This window comes from Oenanthe melanoleuca, chromosome 3 (genome assembly GCF_029582105.1).
Source record: "Oenanthe melanoleuca isolate GR-GAL-2019-014 chromosome 3, OMel1.0, whole genome shotgun sequence".
Classification (NCBI taxonomy): domain Eukaryota; kingdom Metazoa; phylum Chordata; class Aves; order Passeriformes; family Muscicapidae; genus Oenanthe; species Oenanthe melanoleuca.
Window position 1 is genome coordinate 34,659,827 of NC_079336.1, and position 14,442 is coordinate 34,674,268.

Genomic DNA, 14,442 nt, shown 5'->3' on the forward strand with positions numbered 1-14,442 from the left:
ATAGAGCAGATGAGTTTTGTATGCAAAAATAAAGATACAAAAAGAAAACATAAACCACAGAAAAAAAAAAAAATCCCACAAAAATTAGAGTTTTTACCACACAATTTACTATCAGGCTTATGTTTGCTCACTTACTGCACTACAGAGCCTTCCTGAAACACTCCCAGATATTTCAGCTTCCCATCCAAGGGTATCTTAAGTTTTCTTCCCCCATTACCAGATGCAGGACTCAGCTTTCCTAACTGAGGCACTAAATAACTCTCACATACTCCCTTCTGTCTAATGTTTAATCTCATACTGGCTCCAGCTGTCATGTCAATTGGGGACTGCTGTCAGAAATTATCAAGCTGAATCAGAGCTGAGATGGAACAAAGCATCTCTCAAACTCCAAATCTGTCAACCTGCCAGCTGCTTCCCTGGTGGCCAAGAGCTGCAATCATTCTGTTTGAAGACGGGAGCTCTTAGCCTTTCTGTGGCTTGGAAGCTGAGATTTTTTTTTTAAATACAAAAGATAAGAAGCACAGTAGGAAGAAATGGCAGATCTGGCAGACGTGGAAAACTGCAACTGGGTTCAGTATCTGTGACCTCTACAAAAGATAAGGGAGCTGTATGGCACTATAAAAGACAAGAAAGAGATTGTATCAGTTTCTCATTCACTGCAGTTGAATACTTCTCCCTTGCTCACTTACCCGGGAATTAGGGTTGTCCAACACTACGAAAATAACGAAGATATTGGCATTCCGAGCTGCTTGAACTGCTGCTGTCACCCGTTCCTTGCCTTCCAAGAAAAGGCCTCTTCCATCAGATACAATCAAAAGCAGCTGTGCTGTTTCTGAGCACAAAGAACATTGAAAATTCCAGTAAGTTCAGAGTTATCTATTTAAAAGGCAAAAACCCCTATTTTGCTGTTTGCCCTGTGGGTATAATGGAAAAAAAGGAGTATTCCTGAGGAAATTAACTCTTTGATTAAATAGAATTCTGTGACAACGTTAAGCTGCAGTTACTAGTGGGTCAACAAAGTACGTAATGTGTGACACCATTGAAAATAATGGAGGGAAGGGGGTGGTGACACCCCTATGCAACACATACACAACCCCCACCATCCATCACTACTATAATCAAGGATGAAAGTCATGGAAAATACCAAACAGACTTGGTCACAGCCTTGACTTTCATGCCTAGGGGTTAAATACTGGCTAAATACTGGACTAGCCACTAGCTCAGTAGAGCACCAGTTGCTGCAATGAAATAGAGCTCAAATCAGTTCCTCTAGAAGCAGGTATCTATGGGTCCATCTGTAGGCTTTTCTCTGCTGTCCCCACTTTAACAGGCTTGGCTTCCATCAGGGAACAATCCTGGACTGTCCAAAATGGGTTATTTTTGGAAGAAACTAAATCAGAAGATAGGCTCAGAGGCAAAGCCAAGGCAGTTCAGTTAGTCTGAAGTAAACCTGAAACATCAGACATAGCACCCATGCTGGGTTCCTCAGCACCAGCCGTTTCTGGAGACATGTTACACGACCCAAGTTGCCTCTAGAGTCAGACAGAATGTACCTCTAGAGGGATGTAAGTTATGCATCTGTCATCCTTTAATTACATGTAAAATGACAGTAATTACAGTCAGGAATGCAAGCTCTAATTGTTACAGAGGGATGCAGAACACACTTCTGCAGACAGGCCCCAAATGTGACAGGGCTTTGTCTTTTTACAGAAAGAGGTGATGGATCCTACAGCCCTTTCTCTTGCCAGCTCCCTAACCATAAGAAACTGATTATTGCTGCATCACCACCTCGTTTAACAGAAATGGATGCTGCTTCCAGTCAGAATATGTGACACCCTGTCGAGCCTTTGGCAAAGCAGATGTGGATTGTAAATCCCAGACTGTCAAGTTCTTGGAGTACTTAAACAACTAGAACTTATAAAAAATACAGGTGACACCATGACAAGTTTTTAACTACCACAGAGCAATCTTTCAGACTAACTATGGGGTAGACATCAGGCAAGCAGCCTTCCAGCTTTTCTTAGAAATTCAAGCAGCTCATGATCTTAAGTTGCAGAACAGTAAAAGACAGGTAGGAGGCAAATTCCCCCCTCAGAGCAGTGTCCTTCTGGATACCTAGAGAACTCAAGCTGTCAAGCAGAAGTGTGTAGAGAGTCAGGTCCTTAGGAAGCTGGACAGTGCTCCAAGCTGGCACTGTCTAGGCCTTGACACAGTCTCCAAGCAGGAGGTAAAGTGAGACAGGTAAGGCGTGTCTTTTTAAAAAGTCTTACACAAAATTTTAGTGAATTATTGACAAATATGAAGTAGGTGTTGCTTGGGTTTGGAGCTAAATTTCAACCAAACATTGCTTTTGACAAAGCAAAGCCCTAATGCAAGTGATGTTTCAGTCCTAGGAGTCTTACTGGCAGGATCCTACTTCGGGAGCATACTGCTGCCATGGCAACAAGCACAGTAACACAAAAAAACTCACCCGGATTAATATTTTGAGACAACTGCTGAGCTGCAGCAAACATATTAGCTGACGATTCTAGAAACTGCAGAGGAAATAAATAAGAAAATCAGGTCTTCATCATAAAAGCAATAAACTTTAAAATGAAAACATTTCTAAAAAACAGCTTTCTCTATTTGAAATGCTAAGACAGTCTGACCGCCTAATACAGACACAGTTCTTGGCATTTTCCTGTATTAACTCCTGCTTTAAATTTATTAAGCACTTTTGAATGAAAGAATCTTCAAAGAGCCTTCAAACAGAATTTATTTTTTCCCAGTGCTAGCAAAGCCATCAACACACTACACTGTTAATGAGATTAATGGCATAATTGAAAATATACATTCTGTTTCTAGGCTAAACTTCTTTGGCTTCAACTTGAAACAGAAGTCTCATATACTTTCCATTAAAATTATGAACATCAACAGTACCCAAAACACTTTTTAAGACCCAGTATAGAGAAAGATGAATGCTTAAAAGTGGTATACTTCAGAACAAAAAGTGCGGAAACACTCTTCCTGTTACAAAATTATGACCATTTTATTTCTTTGTTATCTAACCTGCTTCCAGACTCTCAAACACAAAAATCTACTAAGTGTTGCAAGGTGATCATGAAACCATGAAGCTGCTGATATCCTGTCTGGAGAAGATTGGTCAAACCATTGCCCTAAAGGCATCCTTGTGTACCTGGGCTATTTTTGTTTTCTTCTGCTGAAACTTGCAAAGACGCAATATCCGTGTCCCTGACTGGTCACTGAACTGCTCATGGAATGGGTGCAGCAGCTGAACAGACTCTCCAAAGCTTTAAAAAGAAGAGAAAATTCCAGCATGAAACTGGTATTTACATTCTGCTCTGAAGAACTGAAGGAAAGTCAATATTTCGAATAAACTCACCTACACACAGCAATTTGTCCCACTTCTAGAAGAGTCAGAGCATTTCCAATAACTGCCAGGGATTCATATGCAAGCTATTACAGAAAAAAAATGCATCAAAAGTAGCATAGTCGATGTTTTACTCAAAGCCCAGTATCAAATAGGAAGAATGTTACTGAAATTATTTTTCATCATCTAGAAGGATAATTGAAGAGACTGCCTATTTCTTTCTGACTGTCTTATGTAAGACAGTCAGTGCAATAAAGATACACAAGTTCTGCTTGAGGGCTTCAGCTGATTGATTTAAGAGACACCACTTTAGGCAAGCTAATGAAATAAATAGGCAACTGTTCAGAAGGAAACACACCATTTTAGTTAATACAAACCCTATAACTGGGCTATGATGAATGGATATTTAGTGCTCCAATGAACTGCCAAGATAAAGAAGTTTCAGCGTTTTGTAAGCCAATAAAAGTAATTTTGCAGTGGATGTGTACACCTCTAACAAACTTAACAGCTCATCCTTTCAGCTAGTTTTCACTGATCTTTTGTTAATAAATCCCTTAGGCATGAAGTGACAAGAGTTCAAGCACATGGACTGGAAAAAATAGGTGCTTTGGAATGATAAGACTTTGCAGCAGCCACCAGCCCTATATGAAACAAGTCAGCATCTGCCATACAGATCAATGACAGGTGGTTTCTCCACACTTCTACCAAGGTTTTATTTTACCTGTTTAGAGTGATTGTCAATCATACTTGAGGAATCATCAATAGCCAGGCAAATCTGGTACTGTCGTTTACTGGGCTTGGTCCTTCGCAGCCAGATCTTGTCTTTTCGGAACTGACTGGCAATGTACGGGATCACTTTCCGCATGTTCAGTCTCTTCCCAGTTCTGTAGTCTCCTCTGAAAGTTGAGAAAAAGGACACAGTGATGGGGTTATCAGCAGACATCTCATTCTGGAAACCCATGGCCTATGCAGCATATACACAAAACATATATTTTTTTAAAATACAACAAAGCCAATATTAGTGGTTTTAATACTGATATTTAGTTATAGATAAAAAATGAACAAACATATTTTTAATGTAAGATGGATATTCAGTGTTTTTAAAAGAAGTTTATATCTGGGTACCTAAAATGGAAGGCAGATCTTGAATTTACATGCCACCAGTTTGAAACAAGTCTATATATCTCTTTTAAAAATAACCATTTAATGTTGTAAACAATGTAAAACATTTTGACATTTAACATAATCTTTGACTTAATTTCAAATGGTGAAGTTGATTGACCACCTGTTGCACAGGAGGAAAAAAAACCAGCAGGCAATATCCTCACAATAGGTGCCTACTACTATGTATCATGTTTGCATTTCATAAAATAAGCTAGTGCTCCCATACAAAAAACCTGAAAGCATCTGCAAACAGGAATAATTACTGTAATGTAAGAATGAGATAAAGCTGCAGTTTTACAGAGGTTAAAGTGCCCCAAACCCATGAGATTAAAGAAATCAGAAGCATCAGAAAGACCTAACTTACTTCAACTTGGCAGCCTGAGTGGGTTCCAGTATGAGTCGCAGCTGTTCACAAAGCTGCTGTGATAGAGGAGCTGTCAGTACTAAATACTTCTGCCACAGCTGTGCTGCTTCCTTCTCCTACAACATCACACAAAGAAATTAAAGTGAATGATGAAAAAACAAAACAAGATGGGGAGCACTGCCTGAAGAAAGAAACCAAACCTCAGTGCACTAAGGGGAAGCCAGTAACGAGCTAAAACTGAGGGTCTCTCATATGACAGTCTGCATTCACATTCAAAACAAGATCTGAAACAGCATCCTGCTTCTAGAATAATGTACGTTTTTCAAAATAAGTTAAATGTAAGTTAAATGTAAAAGTAGTATCTATATCATGTGATTTTGAGTATTTAGATTCCAGCCTGCTTGGATTCCTCAATGTTTTAGCAGTAAAAGAAGATTAAATAGTGCAATGAAGGATTCTTATGACAGTTTTATGTTTAAATGAAGTCACGAACCTCCTCTGGAGTTCCAGGCTGTTGTGTCTGCCAAGCTTCCAACTGCCTTTCAAGCTCCTTTCTTAGCTCTTCAGGATCTCTAATGATGTGCTAGAAGTGAAGTTAATGAGTTTTATGAGACTGAAAAAAAAGTTTACACCTCTGGTGATCCCTAAAGTATAGCAAACTATAAAAAAGTATAAATGCATGTTCTCATTATAAACAAAAAAACACCCAAATACCAAAATGAAGATTCTAAATCTCCATGCTTTTTAATAGCTTTCATGTACGTGAAGGATAAATACCTCCCCACAAGTATCTCCATATGTGATATAAACAATATAGAAACAAAGCTAGGAACATCTATGATACTGACACTGAATACAATAAGATATAGAATTTCAAGATAAATCAATTAAATGATCTTGACAAATACCAGATTTATCAATAGTATAATGGAGACCAAACTATTAAACACTACACCTAACTAGTATCTTTGAAAGCACTGTATATTTCACTTTATATCTTTTTACAAGCTTCATTCAAATCACTTGAAGTTTGAATTACATCATCCTCCTTACCTGGCACCAAATATGATTTGATAAGTCATACTGTTAAAGGACACCCAAGCTTTATGATACTTCTTTTACTTTCATTGTGCTTTCAGTGACAGCCTCTGTCCCTGACTTACAAACCCCAGTTTGGCCAAACAGCAGTACATGGTCTGCATAACCTGCAGGCTGGCTTACAGACTAAGGAAAATAAGCCCATGACCCCAACCTCAACAGTCCCAGTAACTTCTCATTCTTCAAGTAGCAGCAGCTTTCCCACTGGTCACCTACTACACATTTTAGGGAGGGAGAAAGAACATAAACAGAGGGAATTTCTCTCCTCTTCCTTTTGTTTTCCCCCAGCAGCCTCTTTCCCTTTCCCTTTAAATGGTGCTGCAAGAGCTCCCTCTCCTGTTTCATGTTTTGTGGTGCCAGTTGGAAAAAACCTACAAAGCCCAACACCAGAATTATTCTGACAAAAGGAGAACACTTGCATTCAGCAGCCTTTTTCCAAAAGGCTGCAACACTTGGCATTAAGACAGAATTACCCAGTGTAGCTGACACACAATCCTTTCTGTGCTATGCGTAGAAACAGTAAAATAGCACCCTCCAAGTGAACACATACTGTGAGAATGAAAGGTCAATCCTTCTAAAAAAAAAAACAGACACTGAAAATATCTTTACTTTATCAACTGGTCATCCACCACCAACTGCTTCTGTGCCATAGGTCTTTATGATAAGATGTGCTTTTTCCCAGAAGTTTGCACTGGAAAACCGCAAGTGTTACATGGAGCTCTAGGATTTTCTAGGCCATGGTATTTTTTTAATTGAGATATTAATAAAAAACTCAAAAAGGTTCTATAATACCTGCAATCAGCTTTTATAAAGAAGTAATATATTTTAATGAATTAAGTAAGGTGGACTCTTTGACCACAATGGTGTTTTAAAGTCAGCGATGCCTAGTTCTCTTATCACTCAACATGTATCCTTTTGTTATCTTCAGGCCACACACCCTTGCTCATTGCTTTCCACTTTACCCAAGCATTTGATCTGTAGATTCATCTGAACAAAACAGTTATTCAAGTTAGAAAAACAAAACCTTTAAAAAAAAAGTGAGAAAATTCCATGCTAAGGATGGGTAGAACTAGTAATTTTAAAGGCATCTTTCAGCTGCATATATGACAGTGTATGTGTGTCACTTTTCATTCTGCTATTAAAAAATAGCAAGGTACTGAGCTGGCTGAAAAAAAAGTAATTCTAGTATTTTGCATTCACAGTGTCATTAACACAGGTCAAGTAAAACCTGCTGTAGCTGAAAGAAGACAGGTTCATTCATACCTGGGGAATGTCCATCAGAAACTGATGGGCTGTGTGTATGGTGGAGTCCCTGCTTCTCTCTGGCTTCTCTTCAGTCACCTTTGGTAGTTTTTCTGGTGCAGAGTCATTGACATCTTCCGAGTCAAAAGTCTGGAGCTCTGGCTCCATGTCACCTGGTCCTAAAACCACAAGATTAATTATTGACTTCATGGAGCACGCATAATACAAGAAGCAGTATTGTATCTTGACTCTTTTACAGAGTATCTTATATGCTTTGTAATGCAGCTGGTATTTTCTTTTAAAAGAAGTGCCAAATTTTAACACATTTAATTTCAGGAATGGGATGAATATATCTTGCAACTCACTGGAAGAGAAAACTATGCATTTCCTAATGCAAATGGTTCTTCTGTCTTGCAAATTTCTTGCCAAACAAAGTAATAGTTTACATATATATATTTACATAAATAGTTTAATTTTTAACACCTGATAATTCCACTGGTGAAGTACATTTATTGACTCTCATAGCCTCTATACAAAATGATAGGAAGCATGAAGTCATTTGAGAACAGTCAGAAAATCATCATTAAAAATGGCAATCTTTTCTTATCTTTTATGCTCTGATTTTTTAACTGAACAGTTTTCTATAAATCAGAAATCAATTTATGAATCAAGGAATGCATTAGAGAGTTTGTTTTATTACTGTTTCTACTGCACTAGACTGTTTAACAACTAATTTTGTAAGACCTATTTTAAAGGAGAAAAATAATGACATTGTAGGACATGTTTTGAGGACTGGTTTTTCAGAACATAACAGTTAGAGAATGCTGTGGAAAAACAAGTAGACTAATTACATGCACACCTGTACCATAAATAAAGAGTCTAGCAAGAGATTAAAGTTCAAGGGAGTGGGAGGCAAAAATGCAGGCTTGTAAAACTTGTCTCCCCTCTCCAGCCATGCTGTGTGTTGTCCAAGAAGAAAACTCTTCAAAATTCCAAGCTATGGTGTCATTTACTTAGATTCATCAAAATTACAATTGGCAAGTATCTATCTAGTGTGTTTTTTCTGAGGGGGGTCATGTGTGGCTGACAAGTCAGACCTATCTTCTCTACCAGCTACTTCTGTTAGCTGCTCAGTTTTGTTCCCATGTAAGAAAGGAGGCAATGAGTTTGGTGCTACCTCAACAGATGTTGTTCAGACCAGCTCCTCTACTTCTTGCTGTTTTGTTTTATTGGGTTTTTTGCCAGAAGTTAGTTATACATAAAACAGTTGAGTTATGTGGTGCTGATGCTGGTGACACTGGAATGCATTGTTAAATGTCAGATAATTAAGTGAATTGGCACTGTGTTGAACAGCAGGGAAGTGTTTGCTTTTTACTTCTTCAAAGTGGTGGATAAAGATTAGAGACCATTAACTTGAAAGAAAGCAGCAAACCCCTCTATCACTCAATCAATTTAGCAAAGGCTAATGCTGGTTATTAGGTAGAAGTGAGAATACTGCTGCAGAGAAATCAATTTAGAGCAGGCATTTAATTTAGCCTTATGAAACATATCCACTGCATGCAAATCTAAATACCTACATATACACCTAAAGATCCATATCAGCATGTGTTTAGAATACTTTTTAAGTTAATGTACCAGGAGGTTTAGTGGCAGTAGACTTCTTTTTTTCTGGCTTCAGCTCTTCAGTGTCTACTGCTCTAAGATCCTCGTCCTGCATTTCTGTTTCCATTGCTGCATCTTCACAGTCTCCTTCTTCTTTTTCTTCAGGAGGCATAATAAGTTTCTCTTGCTCCTTGCTAGCTACATCTGCACAAAGACAACAATACTTGTCAAAAGGAAAGTGGAAGGAGAAGTAGTCAAGTTTAAAACAATACTGCATTCTGAGGTCACTGCATATCAGTTACAGTGAACTTAGAAGGGATCTGAGGCTCAAACCCGTTTTATCTTTCACTCTGCTGTGCTGTTTCATGTTAGTAAGCTATTGCCTTGATTAGCTGAACTGAATAGTAAAGATATTTATTAAGATAAAATCAATTTTTGTAAGCCATATTTTCAAAAGTGTTATTGTTAGTTTGAATCTGAGTTCCAGAGTAGCATTTATTATAGTGAAATGGTGTGGCACCTTTAACCAAAGCAAGGATTGTTAAACGTAACTTTAAAAAGCCAACAGGGAAAACTACAGTAAATACGAGTGTTTCAGTATTTGATTCTGCAGTGACAACTCTTTACAGCCAGAAATACCACTGTACCATATGTCTGTGCATCGTAGTGTTCAGAGCCTTGTTTAATATGTTCAAATGCATCAGCCTCCTCCACGCTGTGCTCAGGCTGAGTTGTGTCCTGCTTTCCTTCACTGCTGGATTCCATGGTTCTCAATCGCTTGTGGATGCGTTCATTGTGATCTCCCATCGAGCGCTCATTGTCTGCCTGGCCAGGTTTCCTCTTGAAACTCTGAAAAGGAACAAATTAACACCAAAACCTTCAAGAGATGTGTAACCCACTACTAACAAGAACAGTGTTCTACAAAGGAGAACCTGAGTCCTGACTATTTGCTGGTTAATATTAAGACATTTAAACAAGAATTTAAAAGAAGAGATGAACCTGTGTATTTTTTCTGCTTTGCTTCTGAGAAGCCATCCGGGCCATGCGTGTGGATTCATGGCCTTCTGACTGATTTGCACTTGAAGCTCCAGTTCCACTTTCCTGAAAGAAGAAAAATAAATTTCAATGTAACTGAAAATAGGAACTACTGCAAACAAACTCCAGATGTTAAACTGCAATGCTTTGCAATATTCTGTTCTGAATGACCAATGGCTCATAACTGCAAGTATAATTCTTATGGAGAGCAGACAAGCCACTACTACAGTTCAACAATTATCCTAAACTTGCCTTCATAGCAGTGAAAATGAAGAAGGGTAAGTACATGGTCTTTAAGGTTTTTTTTCAGTGAATTTTTAACTGGCATAAACTAAGGTCTTGTACACAGTTCGTAAAAATTATGGCAGCAGTTCCCTGATTTCAACTTGAAAACATTCTCACAAATTTAGCATTTTTAACTCAGACACTTCCACACAATTTACCTCTTTAGACTGGTCTCTTTCTGAAGCCTCTCCAGCCAGCTCAACAGCACTGTCACTCTGCAGATTTTCTTGACCAGTCTGCCCTTGAGTTTCATGCTCCATTCTTTCCTCAGCCTCAGGAATCTGTTCATCCATTTCTGAATTATCCTCCTCTTCCTGGAATAACATCAGATTATTTTAACATTCTAAAACACATTGATAACTGCGTGTAATTGGAAGGCACTGAAAGACAAATACAGTTATCAGTCAGGATGGGTTAACAAAGGGAAAGGCCTATTTGACTGGATACCCCTTTTATGATGGTCACTGGCCTAGCAGATGAAGGGAAGGCAGTGGATGTAATTTTTCTCAATTTTTAGTAAGGCTTTTAATAGTATCCCTCACAGCATCCTTCTGGACAAATTGTCCAGCTGTGGGTAAGTGGATTCACAGTGTGCTGGGTGGATTCCAGGGCTCAAATAGTTGTAGTGAACGGGGCTTCATCTGGTGACAGTCACCAGTGCTGTTCCTTGGGGTTCAGCTGCAGGACTAGTCCTGCTTAATACATTTGTCCATGATCTGGATGCAGGAGTTGAATGCTCCACTAGCAAGTTTGCTGATACCACCTGGGAAATGCTGTGGGCTCTCTTGAAGGACAAAAGGCCCCTTGCAAAGTAATTTAGATAGATTGGGGCACTGGACTACAACTGAGGGGATGAAATTTAACAAGTCCAAATGCTGGATTCTGCACTGATGGCAGAGTAATACTGTGCTCAAGCACAGACTGGAAATAGAAATGGTTGGAGAGCAGCCCTGCAAAGGGATCTGGGATCCTGGCTCACAGCAGGCTCAGTGTGAGTGAGCACTGAGCCCTGGCAGTCCAGAGGGCAATCCTCTTCCCAGAGGGCATCAAACACAACAGCACCAGTTGGTAAAAACAGGTGGTGAATCCACTGCATTCAGCATTGGTGCAGCCTCACCTGAGTGCTGTGTGCAGTTCTGGGCCCCACAAGTTAAAATGGATGTGAAGGTCCTTGAATGTGTCCAGAGGAGGGCAACAAAGGTGGTTCAAGGGCTGGAAGCAATATCCTATAGAGAGTGGCTGAGAACTTTGGGCTTGTCTAGTCTGGAGAGAAGGAGGCTGAAGGGTGGGCCCATTGCTCTCTACAACTTCCTGAGGAAGGGACATAGAGAGAGATACTGATCTCTTCTCCCTGGTACCAGTCCATAGGTACCACAGGATGATTGGGAATGGTCATTAGGACTTTAGCATTATGCTGAGAGAGTGGTCAAACACTGAAACAGGCTTCCTAGACAGGTGGTCAGTGCCCCAAAGCTCTGTGTTTAAGAGGCATTTGGACAATGTGCTTAATAATATGCTTAAATATTTGGCCAGCCCTGAAGTGGTCAGGCAATTGGATTAGATGATCAACTGAAATAGTGTTTCATTCTAACATAAGGCTGAGGAGGCAGCAGGAACACAGATAGCAGAAACATGTTTAATAAGCATAGCTCTTGTTATCTTGATGAAGACTCTCACTAGCATTGTATCTATTCAATGCCAGATTTGTTTTGGAATATCACAGAGGACATCAATTCTTAAATCTTATGTAAGGCAATTTCTAAAAAAACCCAAAATCACACTTTTATTTATTACACTGTACCTGAGGTTGAAGGCCTTGGTCTTCATTAGGGATTCCCTTATCTTCAGCAGATTCATTTTTTTTCTCATCAGGTTGTTGTGACTCTTCCTCTTCTTCTGCATCCTCAATGTTCCCTGCCTTTTCTTCTTGATCATGAGCATCTTTGTCTCCTTCATCTTCCTTCTCCTCTTTATCTTCAGAAATGCCTTCTTCAGCTGCTTTTGCATCTTGATCATCTCTTTCTGTCTCACCGGTATCCTCTTCATTCTGTTCTTCTGTCTTCTCTGCCTCATTTAAATCCACAGGTTTCTCACCTATTTCAAAATCATTCTCTTCTTCTGGATTAAAAAAAAAATAAAAAATCAGAAAGGCACATAAAACTTCCAGTGAAGTACAGAGACAGTGAATACTACAGATATTTGGAATAAAACTGCCCATCAAAAACCCATAAAATACTGAGTTCTATACACAGAATCTGTGTTTTCTATAGCCAGATAATTCCTTTAAGTCACAATTGATTTCTAGCTAGCAGTAGAGCAGGATGAATTCCTATTGACTTCCTTTATCCTAACAGTCCTGAGGATCAATTGACTTTTAAGAGTACAAATACTTTAAAGTATAATAGAAAAAAAATGAAACCACAAAAGCAACTGGACAATTAAATGAGGAGATTCCAGCATAACTTAGGCTGTACCACTTGGGTAACATGAGAAAGCATGCTCCACAGTGTGCATGAAAGGGAGGTAAAGGAAAATGTAATGCTGACTTCTTGTCTGGCCTACATTTGGTATGTTGGTATTATGAAGCACAAATGAATTTGCAGCTTCTTGGTGGTTATACAGAATCCTACCACCATCTCTCTCCTTTCCACAGACAAAAAGGGCTCATGATCTGACTGTCCCCCCCACTTCTCTGTGGCTTTCTTCTAGGAATCTGTAGAGATTTTCAGCTGTACCTTCATCCTCCTCCTCATCACTCTTTTCATTACTCTCCAGATTCAAATTATCAGGAAGGTCCAAAGGTTCAACTTCAGGCTCCTTTTCTTGCTGGCCGTGATAAGGATCTACTTCATTCTCATCATACTCACGCTGTCAGCAAAAGAATGGGGGAAAAATTAACAGGCATGGACTAAATGGGAGGATAGGCAAAGATAAGAAACAAGATACTCTAGGACAAAGAAATACTGGATACAATGTTACATTCTGATCAGTTAAAAGTGGATTTCCAGTGGTACACCTACTCATGCAAGAAGAGCAGAAAAATCAATTTCAGCAAAAGCATTTACATAAATTGGTGGTACTTAAAACCAGCACGTTTTTGTGTTCAAAAGCCAATTTTCCTGGCTGAAATATTAACAGAATATGCACTCTCAGAGATGCTGAATGTACTCCTGTATAATAAGGTGTTTCTGTTGCTAAACACAAGGGAATTAAAGTTTTAAAGCTTTGTCCATCAAAACATCAGTTCAGTGTAAAGCCTGTTTTGGCAGCCATTACAAGTTGAGGGTACCACAAAAAAAAAAAAAAAAAAAAAAAAAATCCTTTCTGGAATATTAATCAGAAAATAAATAGGTATTATAATGGATACAGTGTGGTTTACTTTTAGCTCTGAAATGAACTAACATTTTCAGGGCGCTTCACTATTAAAGAAAAAAGGCATTTCAAATTCCCAGAAACAGATGTTATGAGCAACAGAATGTGGTTTAACAGCAAGATACCCATGTAGTCCAAATAATTTTTACCTCATCAATTTGTTCATGGATTTTCTCTTTATTTCCACTGTCCTCTTCCTGTTCCTCTTTTTCCTCATTCTTGGGAGGCTGTTTTTTATTATCCTTGTTTCCTGTCCCCACATTGTCATCTTTTGCAACAAGCTCTGAATCCTCCTATAATTAAATCCAAAAGAAACTCAGTTACGTTATCAGGTTTTCAACATCTCAGTGACATCATCTCCTACAGAAAAAAATACAACACTCAATAGAATTTATTTATTGAAATTATCCCTTTCTAAGGCAAAGAGCTACAAGAGGCAATTCTCATTCTAGGTCACATTAAGTTAGCAGAGTTCAATTCCTTTGATGCTTTTCCCCACCACCCCGTTCCTTATCCTTACCTCATCCATTCCTGGTCCAGTTTCTTCTGTTTTACTACTAGCATCTTCATCGTCGTCATCATCATCTTCATCCCCCCAGAGCCTTTCATCTAGTTTCTCATCAGCTTCAGCATTATCAAGATTGCCCATCTGCTTATCCAGTTCTTCCTCTTCATCTGAATTTTCCTCATCTTTTGTGTAAAGTTCAGAATGTGTTTCAGTACAGAAGAGAGAAAGATAGTATTTTTGTTAACTTTAGAACCAAATAAGCAACCATAGTTTGAACCTTAATTTCATCACCCCATTCAGTTAATTGATATATGCTGAAAAAGACATATCCACATGTTATAGGAAACCATCAACCATCACTGGACTGATCTATAACTTGTCCTATAAGTTTGCCATAGTGGA

The 14,442-nt window shown here is 38.8% G+C and overlaps 2 protein-coding genes across 2 annotated transcripts in view; both read right to left on the bottom strand.

Moving 5' to 3' along the window:
• UBE2J1 (ubiquitin conjugating enzyme E2 J1) overlaps positions 1-14,442 on the bottom strand; it is a 179,574-nt gene that overhangs the window by 152,881 nt on the left and 12,251 nt on the right. The gene's annotated exons all lie outside the window — the stretch shown is intronic.
• Positions 1-14,442, bottom strand: part of MDN1 (midasin AAA ATPase 1) — a 91,021-nt gene that overhangs the window by 1,646 nt on the left and 74,933 nt on the right. Inside the window, exons 86-101 of the mRNA XM_056487517.1 lie at positions 14,053-14,222; positions 13,682-13,825; positions 12,896-13,028; positions 11,962-12,278; positions 10,319-10,474; positions 9,840-9,941; positions 9,488-9,689; positions 8,874-9,044; positions 7,260-7,417; positions 5,392-5,481; positions 4,899-5,014; positions 4,092-4,266; positions 3,383-3,456; positions 3,176-3,290; positions 2,471-2,534; positions 690-832 (exon numbers count right to left, since the gene is read on the bottom strand). Of these exons, the coding sequence (XP_056343492.1) occupies positions 690-832; positions 2,471-2,534; positions 3,176-3,290; positions 3,383-3,456; positions 4,092-4,266; positions 4,899-5,014; positions 5,392-5,481; positions 7,260-7,417; positions 8,874-9,044; positions 9,488-9,689; positions 9,840-9,941; positions 10,319-10,474; positions 11,962-12,278; positions 12,896-13,028; positions 13,682-13,825; positions 14,053-14,222 (2,330 nt within the window). The remainder of the gene's footprint in view (positions 1-689; positions 833-2,470; positions 2,535-3,175; positions 3,291-3,382; positions 3,457-4,091; positions 4,267-4,898; positions 5,015-5,391; positions 5,482-7,259; positions 7,418-8,873; positions 9,045-9,487; positions 9,690-9,839; positions 9,942-10,318; positions 10,475-11,961; positions 12,279-12,895; positions 13,029-13,681; positions 13,826-14,052; positions 14,223-14,442) is intronic.